We start from the raw sequence: 22,290 nt of genomic DNA, 5'->3' as shown, positions 1-22,290 counted from the left end.
GTACTAAAATGAGGTTGCTAGGGAATTCTTTTTCCAGTGTTGTCAGGGAGTGCAGACTCACTTGCAGCCACTTTAATATTTGATTAAGCCTTTTAACATGTAAACAAATGCAGCAGTTCAAGTGCCGAGGCCAATGACAAGCACGTCTAGATTACGCTTGTGCAGCTACCCAACACTGCCATAAGCAGGGAATTTCAAGTTTAACAGCAGTTGGATACGCCCAGCAGAATGTATCTGAAATCTGAATAGAGGCTTTATTAGTACCAAGCGCAATCCCAGCTAAAGTTCTAGTAACAACTATTTGCAGCAATGCTCCTGGTCTGTACAAGCTCTGTTAGAAGGTACTGCAGATACACAGACCACCATTGCTCTCCTGTGCGAATGCCATTCATTTCCATGGATGAGTGCGAAACAAGTGGATGCTCTCATTATGAGACGGTACACAATCACCAAACCACCCAGTAAGAGCCTCTTTGCATGATCTCTGAAATAACATTCCTGAATTCAAGTCAGTATCCAGTTTGTTTACTCTAGCAAGCAGTTAAGTCCAAAGCTAAAGTGAACTGAAAGTGAACCAGCAACTCTTGGCAAGATCAGAGGTGCCTGCTCACCCCTCGTTCCTTGGAGGCTACATGATTATTCACTGTATGAATACAAGATATTGCAGGACCATCTACCCAAAGCAAACCAGACTGTCTACCTCGTTTGCCCCCATGCAAAATGTCATGGTGGTAGATGTCTAAGTCCTTGCATCAGTGCTAGGAAGCAGGCCATCACCTCCCCACCCAAACCGGTTGTGGGGTGAGAGCATATACTAACAGTAAGTACAGCATCAGAGCTATGAAAGCTTCAGAAATAAAGAAATAGCTCTTCAGGGAAGGCAGCTCCCCCCTCCAACAGGATGGTTCTCTCTGATCACAAGATTTGCAATTCTTAGGGGGTGGGGGTGGGAAGGAACAGGCAAAACCTAGAATCACTTAAATAACTCAAGGGTGTGTTCATGCTACCGAATTCTTTATGACAGCATTTTATCAAAAGATGTGTCATGATAACAACCTGGATAATCCCCTTGGAATATAATTATAATTATAAATCCCCAATACATAGGATTTAAGTAAAGCGTGAAGTAAAAAAAGTACATGCGATATAAGGAACAAAAATTACAAATAGCTCAAAGTCTGTACAGTGGTACCTCGGCTTACAAACACCTTGGGTTACAGACTCTACTAATCTAGAAATAGTACCTTGGGTTAAGAACTTTACCTCAGGATGAGAACAGCAATTGTGTGGCAGTGGCAGGAGGCCTTATTAGCTAAAGTGGTACTTCAGGTTAAGAACGGTTTCAGGTAAGAACGGACCTCTGGAACGAATTAAGTTCGTAACCAGCGGTACCACTGTACAGCCAATGAATAATTAGATATTAGAGTTGCAATCCTGATACATATGCATTCTAGTTAGTCTCACTGAACTCAGTGGGGCTTGCTTCTGATTGAATAAGCCTAGGACTGCACAGCAAACCTATGAAACACATGTTTCCTTCATTATCCAAAGACCTTACTCATCTAATTGCACTTTCTGCCACCATGAAATGCAAGAAAGTCTTGATAAACCAGTGAAAAAAAGCATGCTCAATTATCCAAACTTCTGATTACAGCTGTTGGGATGAATAAGGCTGTAGTACTATTTTATCAACCGGCAAGGATGGGGGTGGGTAGATCCTTCAACGCAACTTGCATTTTTGCCATACCAAGGAAGTGATTCACCAACCGCTTCCAGTAATGTAGCCCCACTGACTTGACCAGATGAGTGAAAGGCCTGACACACTTCCGAAGTGTCATTTTGTATTACTAACCATTTGCCTTTTTGTGTGTGTTTTTGGACTGGAATTCCCCCATCACCTCTGAGAATCCATAATTTCCATCATACTTTTTCTTTGTGCAGCTCTTTATGTCCCTATTTAAGACCAATTTTATCATAGAGGTCATTCCTAATTTATTTGAAATGGTTAAAAAAAATCATCGGTGCATATTTAAATGGAATAGATGAGCATTACTTTCTAATAATTGTAAAGAGCTAGGCATTCCATATGTAAGGTAAAACACATTCCATGCAAACTCACCACAGTTCACATTTAGAACAGTTTGGCTATTCCCCATTTCCACCAGTGCATTCTGACTTAAGATTCTTAAACACAAATTTAATTCTAGCAGGGGAAAAAAAGAATGCATTACAACGCATTACAGCTACCAGTAACTCCCCAAGGCTAGAGCATCATTACAACAGGAGATATCACACAAAAAGCAGACTCTTTTAAGTGTCTGCTTCAGCGCATCCAGAATTTTCTAACTTCCAACTGCATCCTGACCTCAGGCCTATTCAGCAGATTCTTCAATAAGGCAACTGTTCCTGCCATGAAATAGTCTTGACTAGAAAATAATCCCTTTATTTTCAAAAATGCTATCTTGGTTTCAAAGCAGAATGAACTGCAGCAATTCGCCCCCTTCTCACGCCAGCCAAATGTTTCATTATCTCTAGAGAAGGTTAGCAGTCATCTTGAAGACCGTTTGAAAATCATGAGCTCTGTAAAATAAGATGTAAGCAATATGCCATCAAACCTAATTATATGTTTTGAGTGAGAAATCGATCTTCAGAGTGACAATGAGTGGAACAAAGGGCTGGGAGCATCTGAAACTTCTGCATCTCCACTAACACTGGCTTTACTTCCAAATTCAGATGTGTAGCTGCGCTGTTAACCCCTCTTTATTCACTTGTTTCTACTCTTTCCCTAGATATTTACCTTACCTAATCACTCCTACCCTTCACTCCTCCAATAGCAAAAACACCTTTATGAGAAAGGCTCTTCATGTTAATCAGACGCTCTTTAAAAATATTTCACAAAGAGCCTTCCTTTCAAATCCACAGCACTAAACTTTTCCAACTTTTGCATCTGTGGGAATCCGCTATCCATGCCACGTAGGAAAAAGGTCTCCACAGAACACCATCAAACACCAGCCAGTCATGTGGCTTTGGTTGGGAGATGCAACCAAGCCATGCCTTTTATTTTATTCTCCCCTCCTTCCCACTACATTCACACTTGTGTAGTAATTTGTGATAAAATGTTCATGGCAGTAGCAAATGCCTTTCATCTTGGAAGCTCACACTAAACACATTTCCCTAGAATGGCTCGTTTTGGGATGATCAGTGCCAACTCTTCCAGGAGAGTGCTTTTCAAAAATGTCTCCTGCAACCTTTGCCAACAGTCCTGCAAGTGGTAAAAACCTGCACTGCTACACCAAGAAATGGGAATCTGTGGCCTTCTGATATTTTGGTTTTTTTAATAATTTTTTAATTGATTTTCAATTTTAAAAACAAACAAAACATCAACAAACAAAAACATACAAACAAGTGTAATTTCATATCCTCATTTTCATAAACCTTCTTTCCCCGACTTCCCCATACCTCACCCTCTCTGCATCTTTATTTTAGTTTTTCAGCAACCCCTTAGTCCAATTCTATTTATAACTTATTCTTTCTCTATTTCATCTTAATTCATCAAGTAATTTCCGCTGCAATTCTGCATCTTCCTTTCCCTTGGCATTTTAGCATTCATCAATTTTACAACAGTTCTTAAGATAAACTTTAAATTTCTTCCAATCTTCCTCCACCGTCTCTTTCTCTTGGTCACGGATTCTGCCGGTCATTTCTGCCAATCCCATAAAGTCAATCACTTTCGCCTGCCATTCTTCCAGTGTAGGCAATTCCAGTACTTTGCTAAAAGTATCCTTGCTGCTGTGGTAGCATACAAAAAAAAAGTCTTATCCTTTCTTGACACCAATTGGCCAACCATGCCCAAGAGAAATGCCTCTGGTTTCTTATGAAATGTACATTTAAGTACCTTCTTAATTTCATTATAAATCATTTCCCAAAAGGCTTTAATCTTTGGGCAGGTCCACCACAGGTGAAAAAAGGTACCTTCAATTTCATTACATTTCCAACATTTATTATTGGGCAAATGGTAAATCTTCGCAAGCTTAACTGCCTTCTGATATTTTGGCCTTCTGATATTTTGGCTGCCCTAGTCGGTATGGCAAACAGTGAGAGGTGATGGCAGTGGGGGTCCAGAAACACCCGAAGGTCTCTGTACTACATATTTTACACATGATTTTCTTTATCTTATGTAAATCGGGTTAGCCATGCAGGGATCAAAATTGGACGACACATTCAGTTCCTAAGAAACAGCACAAATTGGTTTATGTGTCCATTGATTATTTGGATATAATTTCAGCCTCATCTCACCAGAATAGGTCTATAAATCCGGAAGACTATATTCCCTCATATGAACTTGTCTGGGCTCTGAGATATTCAGGAGAGCCTCTTTATCTTGGTCCCACCACCCTCAAAGGCATGTTTGGTAGAGACGCAGGACAGGGCCTACTCAGTGGCTGCTCCCAGAGTTTGGCTGCTCCCTTCCTAGAGAATTAGATTGGCTCCCTCCTTGTTGACTTAAAAGGGCTAGTTCTGTCTTGTTTTTATTGTAGTGATCTATATGTTTGTGTGTGTATACACATTTAAATGTTGTTTTTTAAATGAAAGCTTTCCCCTCTATGTTTCTATTTTAGCTGTAAGTTGCTTTGGGTTCCTGTCAGGGCGAAAGGCAGGATATCAATAATGATATAAATTAAGAAATAAATGAAGATCACCCACAGGAAATCTCAATACACTTTTCCAGCAGCACTTCTCCTTTTGTGACATTTGGTGCCATTTTCGAACTGCTCAACTGCACCAATTCTATACAGCTTCTGAATTCACCTGAATTGCCAATTCATTTCAGCGCTAAGAGAAGTATCTTGCCAGAGTTATCCGCTGAATGTTCGGACTTACAAGATTTACAGTTGCCTCTGGATTTCTCATTTCCTTTCCTGAATCTGTATCATACAAACAAGGAAGAGGCTTGACAAATCTGAAAAGAATTTAATGCGATAAAAAGAGGATGCACTTCTGCAGCAATCAAAGGATTTCCCTGGATAGATATGAAAAGGAAGCTACAGACAATGGAAGAGTAGAGACTTCTACTCACAAAGGCTTCCTCAAAGGACACAATAATTCTTTATAAGAAGTTTAAAGTAACAATAGTGCATTTTATTTTATTTTTCCTCCAGTAAAGCCACTGGTACCTCTCCCCACTTCCTCCATATATTTCAACTTTCACCTTAATAAATTGAACATAACTTTCATTGATCTAAGTACTTGAGGGGAAGTGTAAAACCACAGAGGAACTGCACAATGTCTGGATAGTTCAGTGCAAGACTTTGTAGTCATTCTTCAGAATTAGCAGACTGTGAATGCTTCCTTTTTAACACAGATGACAAGAACTGGTTGTAGCTTTCAAAAGGAACCAGTGCCATCTACGATGATATCAGAACTTCCTTTTCCCTGCAAAAAAACATCCCTACCTAATATTCAAGAATTTCCCTCGTCTCCTTTACAGCCACACAAAACTGCTGGTTCAGTAACCCTGAAATGCACCAGGATCCCTAGATCCTCTCTCATTTTTCCACTGATACAAAATATGCTTTAGCCCCCAAAGCATATGACACAACACTGGGTGCTACTAGATTGCATTCCATTTCTTTTATTCATCTTCATGCATCCTACATAATTCCTCAATGTCCATTTAAGTTAGCTACTTCACTGGCAACCCCCCACTTTCCTTCCTAAAGTTACCAGAGAAAAGAATGAATAAAACAGGTTTAAGGACTATGGCTGCAACGCTAACTTTGTCTGCTGAAGTTCTGTTGAATCCAGTGGGACTTATTCTCTAATACTTGAAGGAAGGACACTAATTCCTACTTGATCGTTTATTTATCTCCTTATCTATTTCATACACTTCTTGATTGCAACAAACAAACCGACAAACCTCAAAGTGGTTTACAAAGGGATTTTACCATGTAGTATTTCCCCATCTTCACTTTGTTTAGTTCTTCATTCACCTTGCACTATACTGCATTACTAAACTCCAAATGGATTACTCTACCTATCTGTTCAAGAAAATGCAACTTTGCTCAAAGTAAGTGATCATAAACCTGTGTGGTAGGTGTTAATATTCTTGGTGGAAATCTTTCTACCAAAAACACACCAAATAATAATAATAATATATTATTTATACCCTGCCCATCTGGCTGGGTTTCCCCAGGTGAATCAAATAAGATCAGGGTCTGATATCCTATGGTCACGTGTGCTTGGCCTTTTGGGGGTGAAATTGAAAACATTATTATCTGGGAGCAAGTCCCAATGAATTCAGCAGGACTTAATCCTAAGTAGATGTGCACAGGATTGCACTGTTAGCCTGCCTTTTCTAGTTGCATTATAATTTATGAGCAGGCAAGCAGAGTGCACTCTTTCCATAACCGCTGACCTTCTTCATAGTCTTTTTGACAGCAGAAGTGCTCTGAATGGTAACGACGAATTCAGCACTTTAAAGGTTGCAAAGGGAAGGTCTCACACATACCACCATGTAACACCCCGCATTTATCTGTACTGACTTTCATCTTCCTTTTTCAATTCCCTTAGTTAATCCAGCCAAGCAATGAGTTCAAATGGATCACTGTATCATCTTATAGCTTACACTTGGACACCAACACAGCAACCATAATTATGAAATTTCAGTGTCTCCTCTTTCACTGTCACTGAATCCTTATATAAATCTGCTTTAGCCACAGTCTGCTTTAGACATAGATATCTTTGTTTCATCATTTTACAGATCATTAATATGTTAAGCTCATGTCCTCCAGGTTTATTAAATGGCTGCAATCTATACTGTAACAGTCAGTATTAATACAGAAACAGACTATTTTGACATGCACTTAAAATGGTAAAATTACAGCAAAGGTAGTGCCTCTCTATTTTTGGTAACATGCTCTGTAAAATCAAGCTTTCCCCCTTATTTGTTCTCTTCTACTCACAAGCTAGTTCTCTAGGTCATAACATACGCTAAATCAAGCAGAATTCCTTCTCTACACCATCTTGATTTATAACTAAAGCAGTTTGTAGCACGACCATGTATGGTGGTTTGTTCCATCTCTCCTAACGAGTCTGTTAGAAAGGAGAGAGAGAGAGCACTATGTAAAAAAGATTCACTTTTTGAACTGACTCATACATAGTAGAACCAGTAACAAAAACTTAGAGTAAAACTCTGCACCAGCAGAGCTGAGGGGAATTCAGAGTCCAACAACATCTGTAGAATCACAGGTTCCCCACCCTTGGTGTCAGTTTTTAAGGACACTCAGTGATTTCAAAGAAAACAACTATATTCCCACAATCCCTTCTATACCCTGATAATCAATTTTCTACCTCTTTCCCTTAACTTCTGGTACAGTGGTGCCCCGCAAGACGAATGCCTCTCAAGACGAAAAACTCGCAAGACGAAAGGGTTTTCCGTCTTTTGAGGTGCTTCGCAAGACGAATTTCCCTATGGGCTTGCTTCGCAAGACAAAACATCTTGCGAGTTCTTGCGAGTTTTTTTCCTTTTTCTAAGCCGCTAAGCCGCTAATAGCGCTAATCCGCTAATAGCCGTGCTTCACAAGACGAAAAAACCGCAAGACGAAGAGACTCGCGGAATGAATTAATTTCGTCTTGCGAGGCACCACTGTATTATGCATTGCCTATTTGTCAACAACAACAACAACGGGAACACAGCAAAATTAACCTATGTTCACTGTATGTTTGCCACGACTGTATTTTGCTGTAGTCATTTTTGCTTTTCTAAACTTAATTTCTTAACGTTCTGCAGGTTTCAAAAATTATGTGCAAGTACATTTCAGCCTTCCAACTTTGCCCCTGGACAAGTTGCTTCTTTCTGCCATCCATCCTTCCTCCTCCGATTCCTTTCTCATCTCCTTTGAAGTAGTGGGTTGTCACAAAGTGACTCACCTCAGCACCAAAAGCTGAGGCATAAATCACACTAACGCTGTTAACAAAATCTATTCTACAATTTATGTCTTCAGCCTCTTAGATATACCATGATTGCAAGAGGAAAAGGAAGGCTTTTAAATAGCACTGTTCCACCTGTGCTACCACCACCGCATATTTTATATGGCAATTTCCCCCATAAGTCCTACTAGTGATTTAATGCAAAAAGTTCTTGGAAGTCCCAGAAGTCTGGGCTTGGAGATTTAGTAAAAATGACAGACAAAGCAAGGTAAGAACACCAAAATGAATTGAAAGAAAGATTGTTCAATTTTCTCTGCACTGCGTTTTAAGCTGTTTATATCTATCCAGGCAATGGATGTTGGGGAGGGGCGAATTCTCATGACATTAAGTCATACTGAAAGCAGTTGTGTCCAGCTGGATACAGTGCTGGCCGTGGATGGCAAGGGCTCAAATCCCAACTCAGCAATGGGTCACTTGAGGTCTGGGGTAAGTGACTACTGGCAAGCAACACACAATTTGCTCATGAATAAACACAATAGGGACAAAAAAGCCCATTACTGACATAGGAGTCATAAAGAGTCAACAAAAAACTGCAATCTAAAACATATGTAAATTGTGAATGCTTAATGCTTAGTTATTTACTTTGTTGCTTCAAAACAACAGAATTCTTGTTAAAGTGTGGATTATGAAGTAATCTAGTTCACTCCTACTTGTTCAAGTTATTCCTTGTGCCAAATGTACAGACCACGTAGTTTAGTGGGGAAATGTTGCAACCTAGAAAAACGAAAGAAAATTGTCACTTGGTACAACTAGGATCTCCAAAGGGTGAGGCTGGCTCATTTGCAAAAGCCAATAAATGCACTGATGAATTAGGAACAGAAACGTGTAGCTGAATTGAAAGGCAAGGATGAAAAGCGCAATAGCAGGAATGGCAAACAGGTCAGAACAAGGTTGATAATCATGATTCTATTTATACACCCATGCCTTTTGATCAAATGATCTTCAAGGTGGCTTACAACCTAGGTAGTGGGGTAGGAAAACTGAAAAAAAATCACATCTGGCAATCAATGTGCCCTATTGGTTTCAGATAGCACAAGGGCAGCCGACTCTACAAAGACCGGGACACAAATTTTCAGGGCCCCCTAGCAGCTATGGTGGCTCATTTACAAGAAGTTATGTGCTTTGTGTTAATTCTGGAAGTGTGTACTAGATTCTGACCAAACTAAGTCTCCTAGAGCACAATATACATCAGGAGGCTTAGTCTGGTCAGAATACACTAAGATGCCAGACACGAAATAAATTGGTATTATTTTCAGCTGTCCGAAGGAGACCTAGTTTGTCTGGCTGGTGGCAGAGGACAAAAGATCCCCAACCCCTTGCTTCTGCAATCCCAGGGCAACTGGGGCACTGGTTTTGGGGGGCTGGCATGGAGTCTGCAGCTCTTCATTCACTGTTCAATGGCTGGTGAAAGGTTAGTTCTTCCAGGATTTAGAACAGCTGGTGCACAGTTTGATGACATACTCATCCTATTCTGTGTTCACATCTGCATTGGCATGAACAAAGGGAAAAAGCATTAGGTATAGACTCTGTACAGTTTGCATACCTTGTTTGGTGCAGAGATATATTTCCTGGTGATGTTAGGTAACAATACCCCAAGGCTACCATCTGCTTAATTTTGGTCTCTAATGGGCACCTATAACAGAGATCCCTGAGAAAGGGACATGTCTAGTCAGGCAAGGTTGGGATTAACTTTAACCTGGATACAAATCGCCCAGACAAACCTGCAGAGATTGTGTTGCTTCATGTTCATCTGTCTACAGTCTACTTCCATTAAGAAAGACGGCTTTTCTCAGCAAGGGAAAATATAGTAAGCCCAATTCCCAGCACTCAGAAAACTGTCGCTTAATCCTGGGTGGCTCATGTCAGTTTATCAGAACCAAAGCTGGTTCTGAACAGTGCATAGTTAAACTATGGAATTTGTTTCCTTAAGATGTAGTAATAGCCACGAACCAGGATGGCTTTAAAAGAGTTAGGCAAATTCACAAAGGATAAGACTCTCAAGGGCTACTAGCGAGAATGGCTATATTCTCCCTCCACTGTGTAGCACATTTCTGTGGTAAACTACGTAGATTTTGCATTAATCTAAGTCGCACTCATCTCCTGAACTGCTCTCCCAATCAAACGGAGTGGACTATTCTCTGCTCATTCCCACAAATATCCAGCAAATATGAAGCACAAAGAGTTGAAACAAGGGAAACATTTGCTTAAAAACAGCCTTTTTGTGTGAGCATGCTGGTAATGCTTCAGAAACCCAGTGACAGAGTAATAGCATCTCATTTCTCTAGAACGATTGTTCAACAAGACAGAAAGCGTATCCTGGTAGGAAAGCCAACATCCTCCCACTCCTCTTAACGCCCCAGGCTTCTCTACTGGGATTTCTTCCAGTGAGTTATCCTCCCCCCCCCCACCACCAACAGCTTTCAATTATTTTGAAATAGCAAAAGTCATCCTAAAAGAATTAGGCTATTGCCTCAGATCTAGTGCAGCATATTTAAAGCAGGGAAATCTAGTCATGAGTAAGAATGCTATCGCTTATGCAAAGGAGATGCTATAAATTTAAAACAAAAACAAAAACAAATCACATGTGCCCGAACCATTAAAGCATGAGCAAGAATAAAACAAGCAACTGGCCAACATCCTTGTTACATTCTCGACAAATAATTTCCAAACTTTATTTTAATCATATTCATTCCCTCTAATAGTAAACTTTGTGTTGATCAGAAGCGGAGGCGAAGTCAAACTGGGACAGAGACAAGGCAGAGAGGGCTCTGTATACCTTGGAGCTTTGCCAGGTATGCATTTCCTTTCTGGTTCTGGGTGTTTTGTTTTTTGTTTTTCTTAGAAAAGCAAAAACAACAACCAAGTCCTCCTACAGGAAAAGAATGACGTAAGGAACAGTTAAGAAGTCTGAGAGTGACAAAAACAATCACCTCCATCAACAAAGACAGGAGGCGGGTGGGTAGACATAAGATGAAATAGGAAATATACAAGCCCTCGGTGGGTTAAATGACCATTAGTTCCAAGGGATGACACTCGCTTCCCTTCAACCTGAGGCCTGATGGGAGGGGAGAGAATTAGGGTTGAGGCCTGCACACCGGCTGGAGCCTATTTGCTGACCCACTCTTCTCCGTTCTTCAAGATCAATCCCAATATGGGTGTGCCCTCTTTGCAACATAAATGGTCCTTTGGGAGCGATTAATAAGAAGGCGAGGATAGAGGAGAAAGCACTTTCTCCAACCCAAATGCATTGGTTCAATAGAACAATTTACACTCTAGGGGGAAGATTCTCAAATGGGGAGCAGAAGAAAAATTGGGAATTCACTCTCAGCACTCTCCTATACAGCACCAGCAGGGAGACATAAAACTACTCTGCCCAACACTGTATCACTCAGGAATGCTGCATGAGGAATGTCACTACTAACTCTATTACCACATGATTTAGCCAGCAGGCAAGCATAACATTTTCTTCTTTCCCACCCTCACAAAATCTCCTACCTCCAATCCTGTCATACCACACCTAGCTCTGGAATGGACTATGGCAAAATACTTGTGTGTGTACTCACTTATAATTCTCTCTCTCTCTCTCTCACTCACACACACACACACACACACACACACACAGCAGGATGGAAACTTAAGTGGCTGTTACTGTCATAAACTGTCCATGCCATAAACTGCCCATACCTGAAAGTATGTAAAGTATTGCACTTGGGCAAAAAAAATGAGAGGCACAAATACAAGATGGGTGACACCTGGCTTGAGAGCAGTACATGTGAAAAGGATCTAGGAGTCTTGGTTGACCACAAACTTGACATGAGCCAACAGTGTGACGCGGCAGCTAAAAAAGCCAATGCAATTCTGGGCTGCATCAATAGGAGTATTGCATCTAGATCAAGGGAAGTAATAGTGCCACTGTATTCTGCTCTGGTCAGACCTCACCTGGAGTACTGTGTCCAGTTCTGGGCACCACAGTTCAAGATGGACACTGACAAGCTGGAACGTGTCCAGAGGAGGGCAACCAAAATGGTCAGAGGCCTAGAAACGATGCCTTATGAAGAACGGCTAAGGGAGCTGGGCATGTTTAGCCTGGAGAAGAGGAGGTTAAGGGGTGATATGATAGCCATGTTCAAATATATAAAAGGATGTCACATAGAGGAGGGAGAAAGGTTGTTTTCTGCTGCTCCAGAGAAGCGGACACGGAGCAATGGTTCCAAACTACAAGAAAAAAGATTCCACCTAAACATTAGGAAGAACTTCCTGACAGTAAGAGCTGTTCGACAGTGGAATTTGCTGCCAAGGAGTGTGGTGGAGTCTCCTTCTTTGGAGGTCTTTAAGCAGAAGCTTGACAACCGTATGTCAAGAGTGCTCTGATGGTGTTTCCTGCTTGGCAGGGGGTTGGACTCGATGGCCCTTGTGGTCTCTTCCAACTCTATGATTCTATGATTCTATGAAAGCACAAAGTCATTCACTGATTGAATGTCAAGCTACTACAAGATTAGCATTGCAATGCTTGATCTCTTAAAAAAGAACATTTGAAATCTTTGCGAAAGCCAAGTAACTGCTTTGTGACAGACAAGGCCTGCTTTGTCAGTACAAGCTTCCTTCTGCTTCCCACATCACTGATTTTCTATATGGTCCAGGTATATACCAGGATGGCGGTACTTGTGTTTTCTGGAGCCAATATATTTGCAAGCCATTTCCAATTAAAACAGTAAACCTCTCTCCGAGGTTATATTGCTTTCTGTCATACTGGTCTCTCTAACCAGCTCTAGCCAGATATTATACAGAGAGCATTAATATATAGCATCTCTATAGCACATTCAGGTGTTCAGTGCCAACGTATATTTTCTCAGTTATCCTTACAAAAGCCTTACAAGCCTGTTTTATCAAGACTGGAGAACCTCCAGACCAAACTAGACCCAACAGGAATCCTAATTTGGCCCAAGAGGCAAATCCTCACAAGCCAAACCCAATCACCTTACACCTGATGTCATCTATGGCAGCCATTGTGTGGCAGGTTGCAATGAAATGAGCGGTGTGGAAATAATCACATCATTAATTGTCTTAAATTTGAAAATGACATAAAATAGCAGACAATGAAATGAGTAACTTTGTATTTGGCAGAAATCAAATTGCAGGAGAATGGAAACAGCACTGATTGTGACAGAGACAGATTGGAACAGAAATCCCTAGTTGCCACTGACTTCTAGGACTATATACCGCAGCCAAATTCTTTAGCACTGTTATGATGGAGAGGAGAGGTGCAACTATGCCAAAGGAGAAGGAGATCTAGACTGAGCTGGCCACTTCTGATTCTTCCTCACTGTGCCCACAACTCCATTGTTTCTCTCTTCTTTTCCCGTTGTTATAGCTACTGCCGATACACTGGCGCATTAAACTTGCTCCAGTGTATCATCATCACTATACTTCTTCCTGCTAGAAACTAGAGATACATTAGCACTGTCGTAGAGGATTTAGCTGCAGCCCCACTTTCAACCAGGTAGTCATGTAATCATTGGTAAAGTGAGTCATGAAATTAGCCATCTAGGGCTTGCCAATCAGAAGGTCGGCAGTTCAAATCCCCATGACGGGGTGAGCTCCCGTTGCCTGGTCCCTGCTCCTGCCAACCTAGCAGTTCAAAAGCACGTCAAAGTGCAAGTAGATAAATAGGTACCGCTCTGGCGGGAAGGTAAACGGTGTTTCTGTGCACTGCTCTGGTTCACCAGAAGTGGCTTAGCCATGCTGGCCACATGACCTGGAAGCTGTCTGCGGAGAAACGCCGGCTCCTTCAGTCAGTAAAGCGAGATGAGCACTGCAACCCCAGAGTCATCTGCAACTGGACTTAACTGTCAGGGGTCCTTTACCTTTTTTAAAGCAGTTTAGAACTAAGAGTTATAACAAACTAACACTCAGTCCCTTCCATCACCTACACAAGGCAAAACCTTTGCAATAACCATTTAGCTAAAACTTTGGCCACAATGCTTAAATCACAAGACAATCAAAAACTGTCAGCAACATATATATTGAGATCACCAGGTCGAGGGATAATAAAAAAATCGCACAGGTACATAGAGGACTGTAAAGACATTAACAGCACCTGCTGTTATGGCAAATCAACTTTTATGTTTTAATCTGGACCACAGTGTGCAGATGTATTTTGATCAATTTGTTCATATCAAAAGTTTCCTATTCAACTCTATTCCTACCAAGCAAATGCTGGTCTGATACCTGAGCAGGTCACCCACAAACATACCACAGGCAGCAGGAGCTCCAGGTTTTTCCAGTGATGCACAAATTGTATAAAGCCCAGAGAGACCAATGGCCACACAAATTCTCTACCATATATATTTAAATCCATACTACAGTATAAGGCATACTGTCCAACTATTTAACCCCTTGTTTTCAACAGATATTGTGCTGGCTTCAAGGTTGTATTTTATCTCAAGGCTTAGTCCAAGAGTAGCCCATTGTACTCCACATCAAGCTGCTCTTGAAAAGAAAGGGAGATTGCAGGACTCAAGTACCAACTAATGATAAGGATAGAAGTTGGAAGATGTGAGAGACAGGAAGACACCAGGACAGAAATGGAAGATATGTACTGCACACCTGAGGGTGATAAAGCAAGTTGCTTAGGATCTCTCTCCGGGAGCAGAGAGGAAAGTTCTTGGACTAAATTAAGGACTAAAAAGAAAAGAGGACAACCATTCTTTGATTGTTTAAGAAAAGTGTGTTACTTTGTATCTTGTAACATTTGTTTGTAACTATTTTAGGAATGCTTCCAGTAAAGCTCTGAAATTCATTCTTGTGGTGAAGAGCTTATTCATTTCTGTTCTGCACAAGGTCCAGATCATGGATTCTGTTGCAACATCATACTAGCCATGATGACTATGATTTGCTCCACAGTCAGAGGCAGTAATGTTGCTGAATACTGGTTGCTGGAAACCGCTGGGGAGGGGGGGAGGAATGTTCTTGTGCTCAGGTACTGTTTGCAGGTTTCCTAGTTGGCCACTTTGAGAACAGGATGCTGCACTAGATGGTCCTTCGATCTGAACCAGCGGACTCTTCTTATTGCCCTTAAGAACTTATGTTTGCAATCCTAAAAAGAATTTACTTGCAAGTTCCATTCAATCAACAGGATTCACCTTATGGCTAAACTGCTAGTTATAAACTCTTGCTCCAACCATCTTGAATTACAATCTTGAGAGCAACTGCCACTAAACTGGTCCCAAGGAAACATGCATAGGAGTAGGGTGCATGGCATGCCTAATTTTCTCAGATGTGTACCTGCTTGAAGAGGCTTGCATTTTCTGGAAACTCATATGAACAGCTGTTAGGGATGGTACAATCTGATGCACTTTTGCAGATGTGTTCAAGTCTATTAAAATTTAATTTTCATGGCCTTTGAAGCTTAGAGGCTTGAAAGGGAGGCAAAGGGAAACACACAAAACAAAGACTGGGAAAGGACAACATGAGATGTTTCATGCAAATAAAACCTCTGTGCACTGCAAACAGGCAATTATTTGCCTGGACTTTCATCAGATACCTTTGCTAGAGAGGTAGCTCCCTTCTCTGCTACAGATGGAGAGGAAGCAGATAATAGACAAGAAGTTCCAGACAGCATTTCCTCCCCTTTCTGTTACCTCTCCCCTTGCATATACCTCCAGAATGTAACAGACATTTCTCTTTTGTACCATGAACAAAGGCAGTATGATTACCAAAGGATTTGCCTGCTTTACACCAAAGGTGAATCCGTATAAGGCTTTTGATATGATAACATTTGTAGAGTTACTGGTATAACGCATAGGCACAATTACAGCCAGATGCCTAACTTGTATACATGTGGCAGAATTCTGCGATTCACCCTCCACATATTTCTGGGCTCCCAACTCCCCTCAGCCCCAGTGAACATCGATTATGGGAATTGTAGTTCAAAACATATACAGAATACCACATTTGCTACCTTTGAGCTATAGCATTCCATGGCTTGTGCCACCAAGCTTGATCTGTTTCAGAGCACAGAGATGCACCAAGCCACATTTTTCTTTGGCATGAGTCCAGGGACAGCTTTTACTCAAACTTCAGGAGTACAGTCCTTAAATGTTTTAAGATACACAATAATGTTTTTCTTGAGTCAAGATTGTCCAAGGGAGCTTGTGTTTCCTCCTTCACATGCAGCAGGTGGATTAGCTCACCTGTACAAATCTGGAGATCTACCCTATCAGCACGTTTCTTCAACACTGTTTAGAAAAATCTATAAACCCCTTAGTTTATAATAATACCTATAATAATACCTATGTGGTATACATAAAATATACACAATCCCATCCTCAGGATATATATTGCAATCTGGACTGCAGAAGTAGATCTGCAGGAAATGTGAATTGCTGAAATGTAATGTACCACAACAGGAGTTGGGACACTCATTTTCCAATCCCACAACCACCAGCAGCAGCTTGAGGCAAATATTGCAGGTAAAATGAAAAAATAAAATAAAAATACTTTGCTTTCTTTATGCTTTCTTTATGTGCACAGGGGATAGAAGATGCTGTTTGTGTGCAGTGTCAAGGCAAAAGATGCTCTTCTTGTCCCCAGGTTCATTGCTTTTCAGGCTCAAGTGCACCTCGGCAGCTGATGACCAGAAAAGCAATGCCTAGACTATTCACTCACCTTAAGACCCGTATCATATATTTGGCATATGTTGTCTATATGTTAAAGGCCACTGAGAACACAAAACACATTTCAGAAGTATATTTATGAAGGTATTAGGTGCGCAAATGAAGCGTTCTGTCACAGCTGTGGGTAAATTCATTTATAATGCACAAGCATCTCTTGAGGACAGCACAAGTCTTTCGGGTTCCTTCCAAGAGTGTTTGTTTTTTTCCAGGCAAATTGCACCTCAGTTGTTCCACAACAGTCATGATACTTAACTACCCACCTTTTCCAGCTGGCCCTAAACAGGTTCAGAAACTAAGCTGACTTGTGACGGGACGACGAAAAGTGAGGCCGGAAGGCTGGTGCCGCAGCAATTTAGGCTGCTAAACACGCCCCCTCGCAGGCACCTGGTTGGGTACCTGCCCATGGGCGTGGGCGCCAGCCAGGTGAGTGGGAGGCAGGGGGCTAACACCCCCTGCTTGAGGCGGAGTCTGGCTCCCGACCACAACCACTTCCCTCTCTTGCAGGAGGAGAGTCTTTACAGTATTATTATGCATACAGTCTCTCCAAATGTCCTAAGCACATACAGTATTTAAAGTAGTGCGTATCCTTTCAAATAACTTCAATTAGCAATACACAGGCTCAATCCTGCATCTGCATGTAGCCTTATTCATTCTGCATGTGGGCCTAACACTGGTGTCCATTTCAAAAGAAACCTCTTTACATCCTAGTTTAATAGCAGTTTCTTTTTTAAAAAAAGAGAGAGAGATCTACAAGTTAAGAGTTGAGGCTACAATATTTTCTCAAAAGGCAGAATGGCTTTCAATGATTTCCACCATTTTTAAAAAAGAAAGTGAGAAAAGACACTGAACTCATGTAAACACAGTTTATTCTCCACAGTACAAGGCCTGCTTTTGATACATGATCATGTGGGGGTCCTCCACACACAACAAAACAGCTGGAAGTCTTACGCTGGAATTAGACCTATCAAACAGGATCTCCAAACATTCAGGTATGAAGTCTCTCCATATGATTAAGAGATGCTTATGAACATTAGCACTGTCGTGCACAAGTACTGTTAAGAGCCACAACAAAATCCCTAGAACTTTCTCTCAAAAGAGTCCAAAGTTATGTCTCTTATCAAGAAAGCTGCAGTAAATCCTGTCTTTCCACATGGCTGAAAACCAGCCCAGAGAGTTGGGCTATCAAAGTCAACTATTGTAAAACATTTGACAGTCAGTTCCCATTATGGTGCAAACATCCATTGCCTCCTTCATATACCTCCATACTTTGAGATCTCCTAACAAATGCTGTTTGTGATATTATTCATATTTAGACTTTAAAGCACACAAGTTTCAGGTTTCTAACAAGTCTGTGCAAAACACATACTATTCTTGTTTTCAATGTAACCAGATTCAAATCTTCATTTTTAGTATGTGCTTTCCCCTCCTCCCCGAAAGAACTTTTACAGGCATTCCAACAACAGAGCTTCAAGCTGCAGCTTTGTTTACAGGTATTTAAAAATGCAGTTATAGCACTTATACATGAGTAATAGTTGCAGCCAACAGATACTTCTCTTAGCTTTTAGAGAGACTGTAGCCCTTGAAATTCCAGGGTTTTAAACAATGATAACCTCCATCTCATGTTTTATTAGGCATAGTTGCTCTCAAATTAGCTTCCTCATCATTACTTACCAATGCTATTAAGCTGCTGCAATGACTGCTACTTTCATCCCACCGTGGCTTGCAGTTGTTTTATCCAAATATTAAAGAGCAGAGTTGAAAACTTGCATAATTCCTTTGCAGAATGGACAAGGTTCCACTTCTAATTCAATTTAACCAAAGCAACAGACCAGAAGAATGTACTGATGTTGTTTGACATTCATTTAGCACCAACGTGCTAGGTGCTGCATAAACATAAGTAGCAAGTCACTTTCCAAGAGAACTGTTGAAGAACAGTAATGTGATTCTACAATGGTTCAGAAAAGGGTTACAGACGGAAAATGCCTAGCAGATGAAGAGTGGAAGATACTTCTAGACATAGGAATGCGAGATAACAGGCACTTGAACAGGAGGAACTAGGAGAAGGACTAAGAAGGTAAACAGGAGAGTTGGAGCCAGCTGCTCCCTGGTGACTCTGCACAGCGGTTCTCTCTATTTCTGTGGTACAGCTCCCAACAACTTGGCAGATGTTTCCACCCAAAAGTGATACTGCCCCTCACCCCATCCAAAACTGAACCAGTTTTCTGGAGACTACAGGTGGATAACTACAGGTGGGAAACCATTAATAGCCCAATCTGAGCAACTCACATGAAACCACTGGAATCAACCACATAAGAGATTTCTAAGTGCAAGGCTGAGGCTGGATATGACATAGAACCAATATAAACAATTACTGAGAATAGTATAAAATGGGAGAGATGGGGGAAGAGTTTGATTTACCTTTATATTCCACCCCCTCAGTCTACTGAACTACCTCCTATCTTAAAATACTAACTATGGTAATATACCCTTTTGCCTCCATTTTAACAGTGGATGCTAGTATTCCCCTTGGCCTTTCTTATTCAAGTGAAGTGTTCTCTTTTATAGCACTAAATTAGGATCCCTCAAGAAGCCTGAAAATGCAGACAAAGGTAACAGGCTTTTAACACCATTAGTAACTTCCAATGCAGCATGTGAACACTGGAAAATTACCACATTTGTTTATACCAGCCTTTGCCAAACAGATGTTTTGGATGACAACTCCCATCAACTCCAGGTAGCATGACCAATAGTCAGGAGTGGTGGGAATTGTAGTCCAAGGTGACCCAGTTGGTATGAAAAGTTGGACTACCCTGAGTTAGATGATTACCCACAAGCCACAGAAGGGAACCTCTTACCACAGTAACTCAGTGACAGCAATACCAGCCAACATGGTGCTCTCCAATGCTGCTGGCACACATCTCCCTTCATCTCTCAACACTGGCCATGCTGGCTGGAGCTGATGGCAGCTATAATAGAAAACATCTGGAGAGTACCATGCTTGCGACCATTGGCTTATACCACCTTTGTAAACCAACCATCAGTAACACTACCTGCAGTAAGGAGGATACTACTTTTCCTGGATTTCTGATCAGGTGTTGATACAAAGTAAAGTTCTCTTTCATCAGAGTGACATTTTAGACATTCGATACATACCATGCTAAGGTGCCACTTGGTGAATAATGACTTGCATCCACCCACTATTAAAACAGCTTTTATGAAATTATGAGTGCTGGGCCTCAAATCAAGAATGCATTTCTTTGTGGCGTTATTTACACAGCCACCTATTTCACAGAAACAGTTTAACTGAGTAAGTAACTGCACAGCCGCTGGAACTTTTTAAAAAATTCAATGAAACCTTCAGCTTTCATAAAATACTCTTGAGAAACTAACCCCTAAAAAAAAACCCTATTAGGTCAGTCTTGCTTATTTAACAGACAGTATACTAAATTAACTCTAATTAGATGAGCTTGGCAAGTTCATGAGCAGCATTTATTCTTTTCACACATTCCCAAGGCATTGCTTCTCGTGTCTTATCTCCCCCTGCAGGTTTCTCGTTCCTATATTCCCAAAGGAATGATTTCAGGTTTTAGACACAAGGAAAGGCTTCACACATGGGGGAATGAAACCCTTGTTAAACTCTCATGTCAGCCCTTCAACCTCCTTCAAAATCCTAGTTCCTGTACTGCTTCCCAGCTACAAGACCTGGAAGGTATCATAGTAAAGGACCAAAAAAGAAAAAAAAAAAGAAAAAAAAAAGGGGGAGCTCAATCTTTTTTTATGCTAACCAATACGGTGGTGCCTCGCAAGACGAAATTAATCCGTTCCGTGAGGCTCTTCGTATAGCGATTTTTTTTGTCTTGCGAAGCAAGCCCATTGACAGCTTAGCGGATTAGCGCTATTAGCGGTTTAGCGGCTTTTAGCGGATCAGCTGATAAGCGGCTTATCAGCAGATCAGCTGATAAGCAGCTTAGGGCTTAGGAAAAGGGGGGGTAAGGGAAAAAACCCCGCAGGAACTCGCAAGACATTTTCGTCTTGCGAAGCAAGCCCATAGGGAAATTCGTTTTGCGAAGCGCCTCCAAAACGGAAAACCCTTTCGTCTAGTGGGTTTTCCGTCTTGCGAGGCGTTCGTCTTGCAGGGCACCACTGTATAGGATTTCCCATGTTGCATAAAGCCTAATCTTTTTAGAGGCATCAAGTTATAGTTGGAAGTAATTTATGGCATCACCAAGATGAAACTAAATTGATTAAATCCCTCAATAACCACAACCTCACACATTTCGTTTTGTTTTTGATACGCTTGTTTCTAGACTTCCCCAAAAGTTCCAAGTCAGAAGTAGTTCACAACACCAGCAAGAAAACCTGTGTCTTTAAAATCAGGGCCTCTTGTCAATACAACCATGGAATCAGTTTCCTTTATGTTATATGAAAAAGAAAAAACCTCTTCCACTTTATTCCCCTCCTCCTGCCCCTTCTAAAGCCTGTTTCCAATTACTATGCAATCTTTGGAAGATGCCAACCTGGAATGTGTTTCCAAGTGTATATTGTCTGGCAGCATCTTCTATAAATGGGTATTTTCCATACGGGCCACTGGAACAATTCATGCAGAGAGACAATACCATGTGAGAGATAGGTTTTACCTGTTTTTTATGGCGGGCTGTGTTTTTATCTGATCAGGAGATATGAAGGAAACAGATACAGAGTGGGTGTTTTTTTGTTTGATTTACCTTTTAAATGCTTCAGCTGGGTTTCTCTCACACTCCCCGGGCTGCAAGAGACTTTGAACAGCAGGATCTCTCAGTTTGTCCTCGAATCCCTGAATCAGTCCACTACGACAGATTTGGGCCACTAACCCTCTAATAAAGCCTCCCACACAGAGAGTGTCCGAGTCCTGAGCCCTGCAGAAGTGGAAAGCCAGGGCTTGGTGTTGTAAACCCCTTTGCAGACTGGCAGGTGAGCTGGGCCACAGTAATTCAGTACAGAGGGCTGTTTTGCCACTACCCGGCCCTCCTACCAGCAACACTCCCCAGGCAGCTCCCTTGCCAGGGACGACGCAAGTATTAGTCCCAGAGTTCAGCACAACGGATGGTTTGTTGGCAGTGCTGTTGCTGCAGCTCGTCTTTTCCTGCAGGCAGTGCTGAAGCTTGTGAAAAACCCACTCTCTACAATAAAACTGTTTCCCCTGCAGCAAGCTGGTCTGAGCCATTTTACAGACTTTCTTCTCTGGGACAGGTCAGAAACGACAGCACATCTTTAAAAGTTGCACTTAAGGCAGGTCCTTAAATCCAAGTCGACAAGTGCGCAGCATGGAGCTTGGTCACTGGGCAATGCAATCCGCGAACCTTTCATCCCCTCACATAATGGTCAGTAGCATCTTTGCAAAGCCGAAGAGGCATCTTTCCATCCAAATGCTCTCCTGATTAGCACATGGTGTATTGCTGATCATCCGATTTAGAAATAAAGCTACGTTTGATACCAAGGCTCAGAAATACTTCTCATATGGCTTAAAAGGTCATGCAATGCCATGGCTACAGCTGCAGCTTACAGCGCTGCATTTCCCTCTAATACAGATGATACATCTAAAAAAGCTGAGTTGCTAACACGCACGGTTCCTGCATGTTCTCTGTGC

The 22,290-nt window shown here is 41.5% G+C and overlaps 1 protein-coding gene and 1 long non-coding RNA gene across 4 annotated transcripts in view; both read right to left on the bottom strand.

Moving 5' to 3' along the window:
- The window catches only part of ANKRD50 (ankyrin repeat domain containing 50), a 43,223-nt gene extending 20,939 nt beyond the window's left edge, over positions 1-22,284 (bottom strand). Inside the window, exons 1-2 of one of the 2 annotated variants that reach the window (XM_081876617.1) lie at positions 21,389-22,284; positions 19,520-19,630 (exon numbers count right to left, since the gene is read on the bottom strand). In XM_081876617.1, coding sequence (XP_081732743.1) covers positions 19,520-19,630; positions 21,389-21,867 — 590 coding nt within the window. In that variant the 5' untranslated portion in view covers positions 21,868-22,284. The remainder of the gene's footprint in view (positions 1-19,519; positions 19,631-21,388) is intronic. The other variant, XM_081876618.1, reaches the window with a different exon arrangement.
- LOC309350451 overlaps positions 1-22,290 on the bottom strand; it is a 685,906-nt gene that overhangs the window by 291,075 nt on the left and 372,541 nt on the right. The window lies entirely within an intron of this gene.

This window comes from Podarcis erhardii (assembly GCF_964252035.2).
Source record: "Podarcis erhardii genome assembly, chromosome: 9".
Lineage (NCBI taxonomy): Eukaryota > Metazoa > Chordata > Lepidosauria > Squamata > Lacertidae > Podarcis > Podarcis erhardii.
The sequence above is the reverse complement of the archived record's forward strand: the minus strand, read 5'-3'. Positions and strand labels throughout refer to the sequence as shown.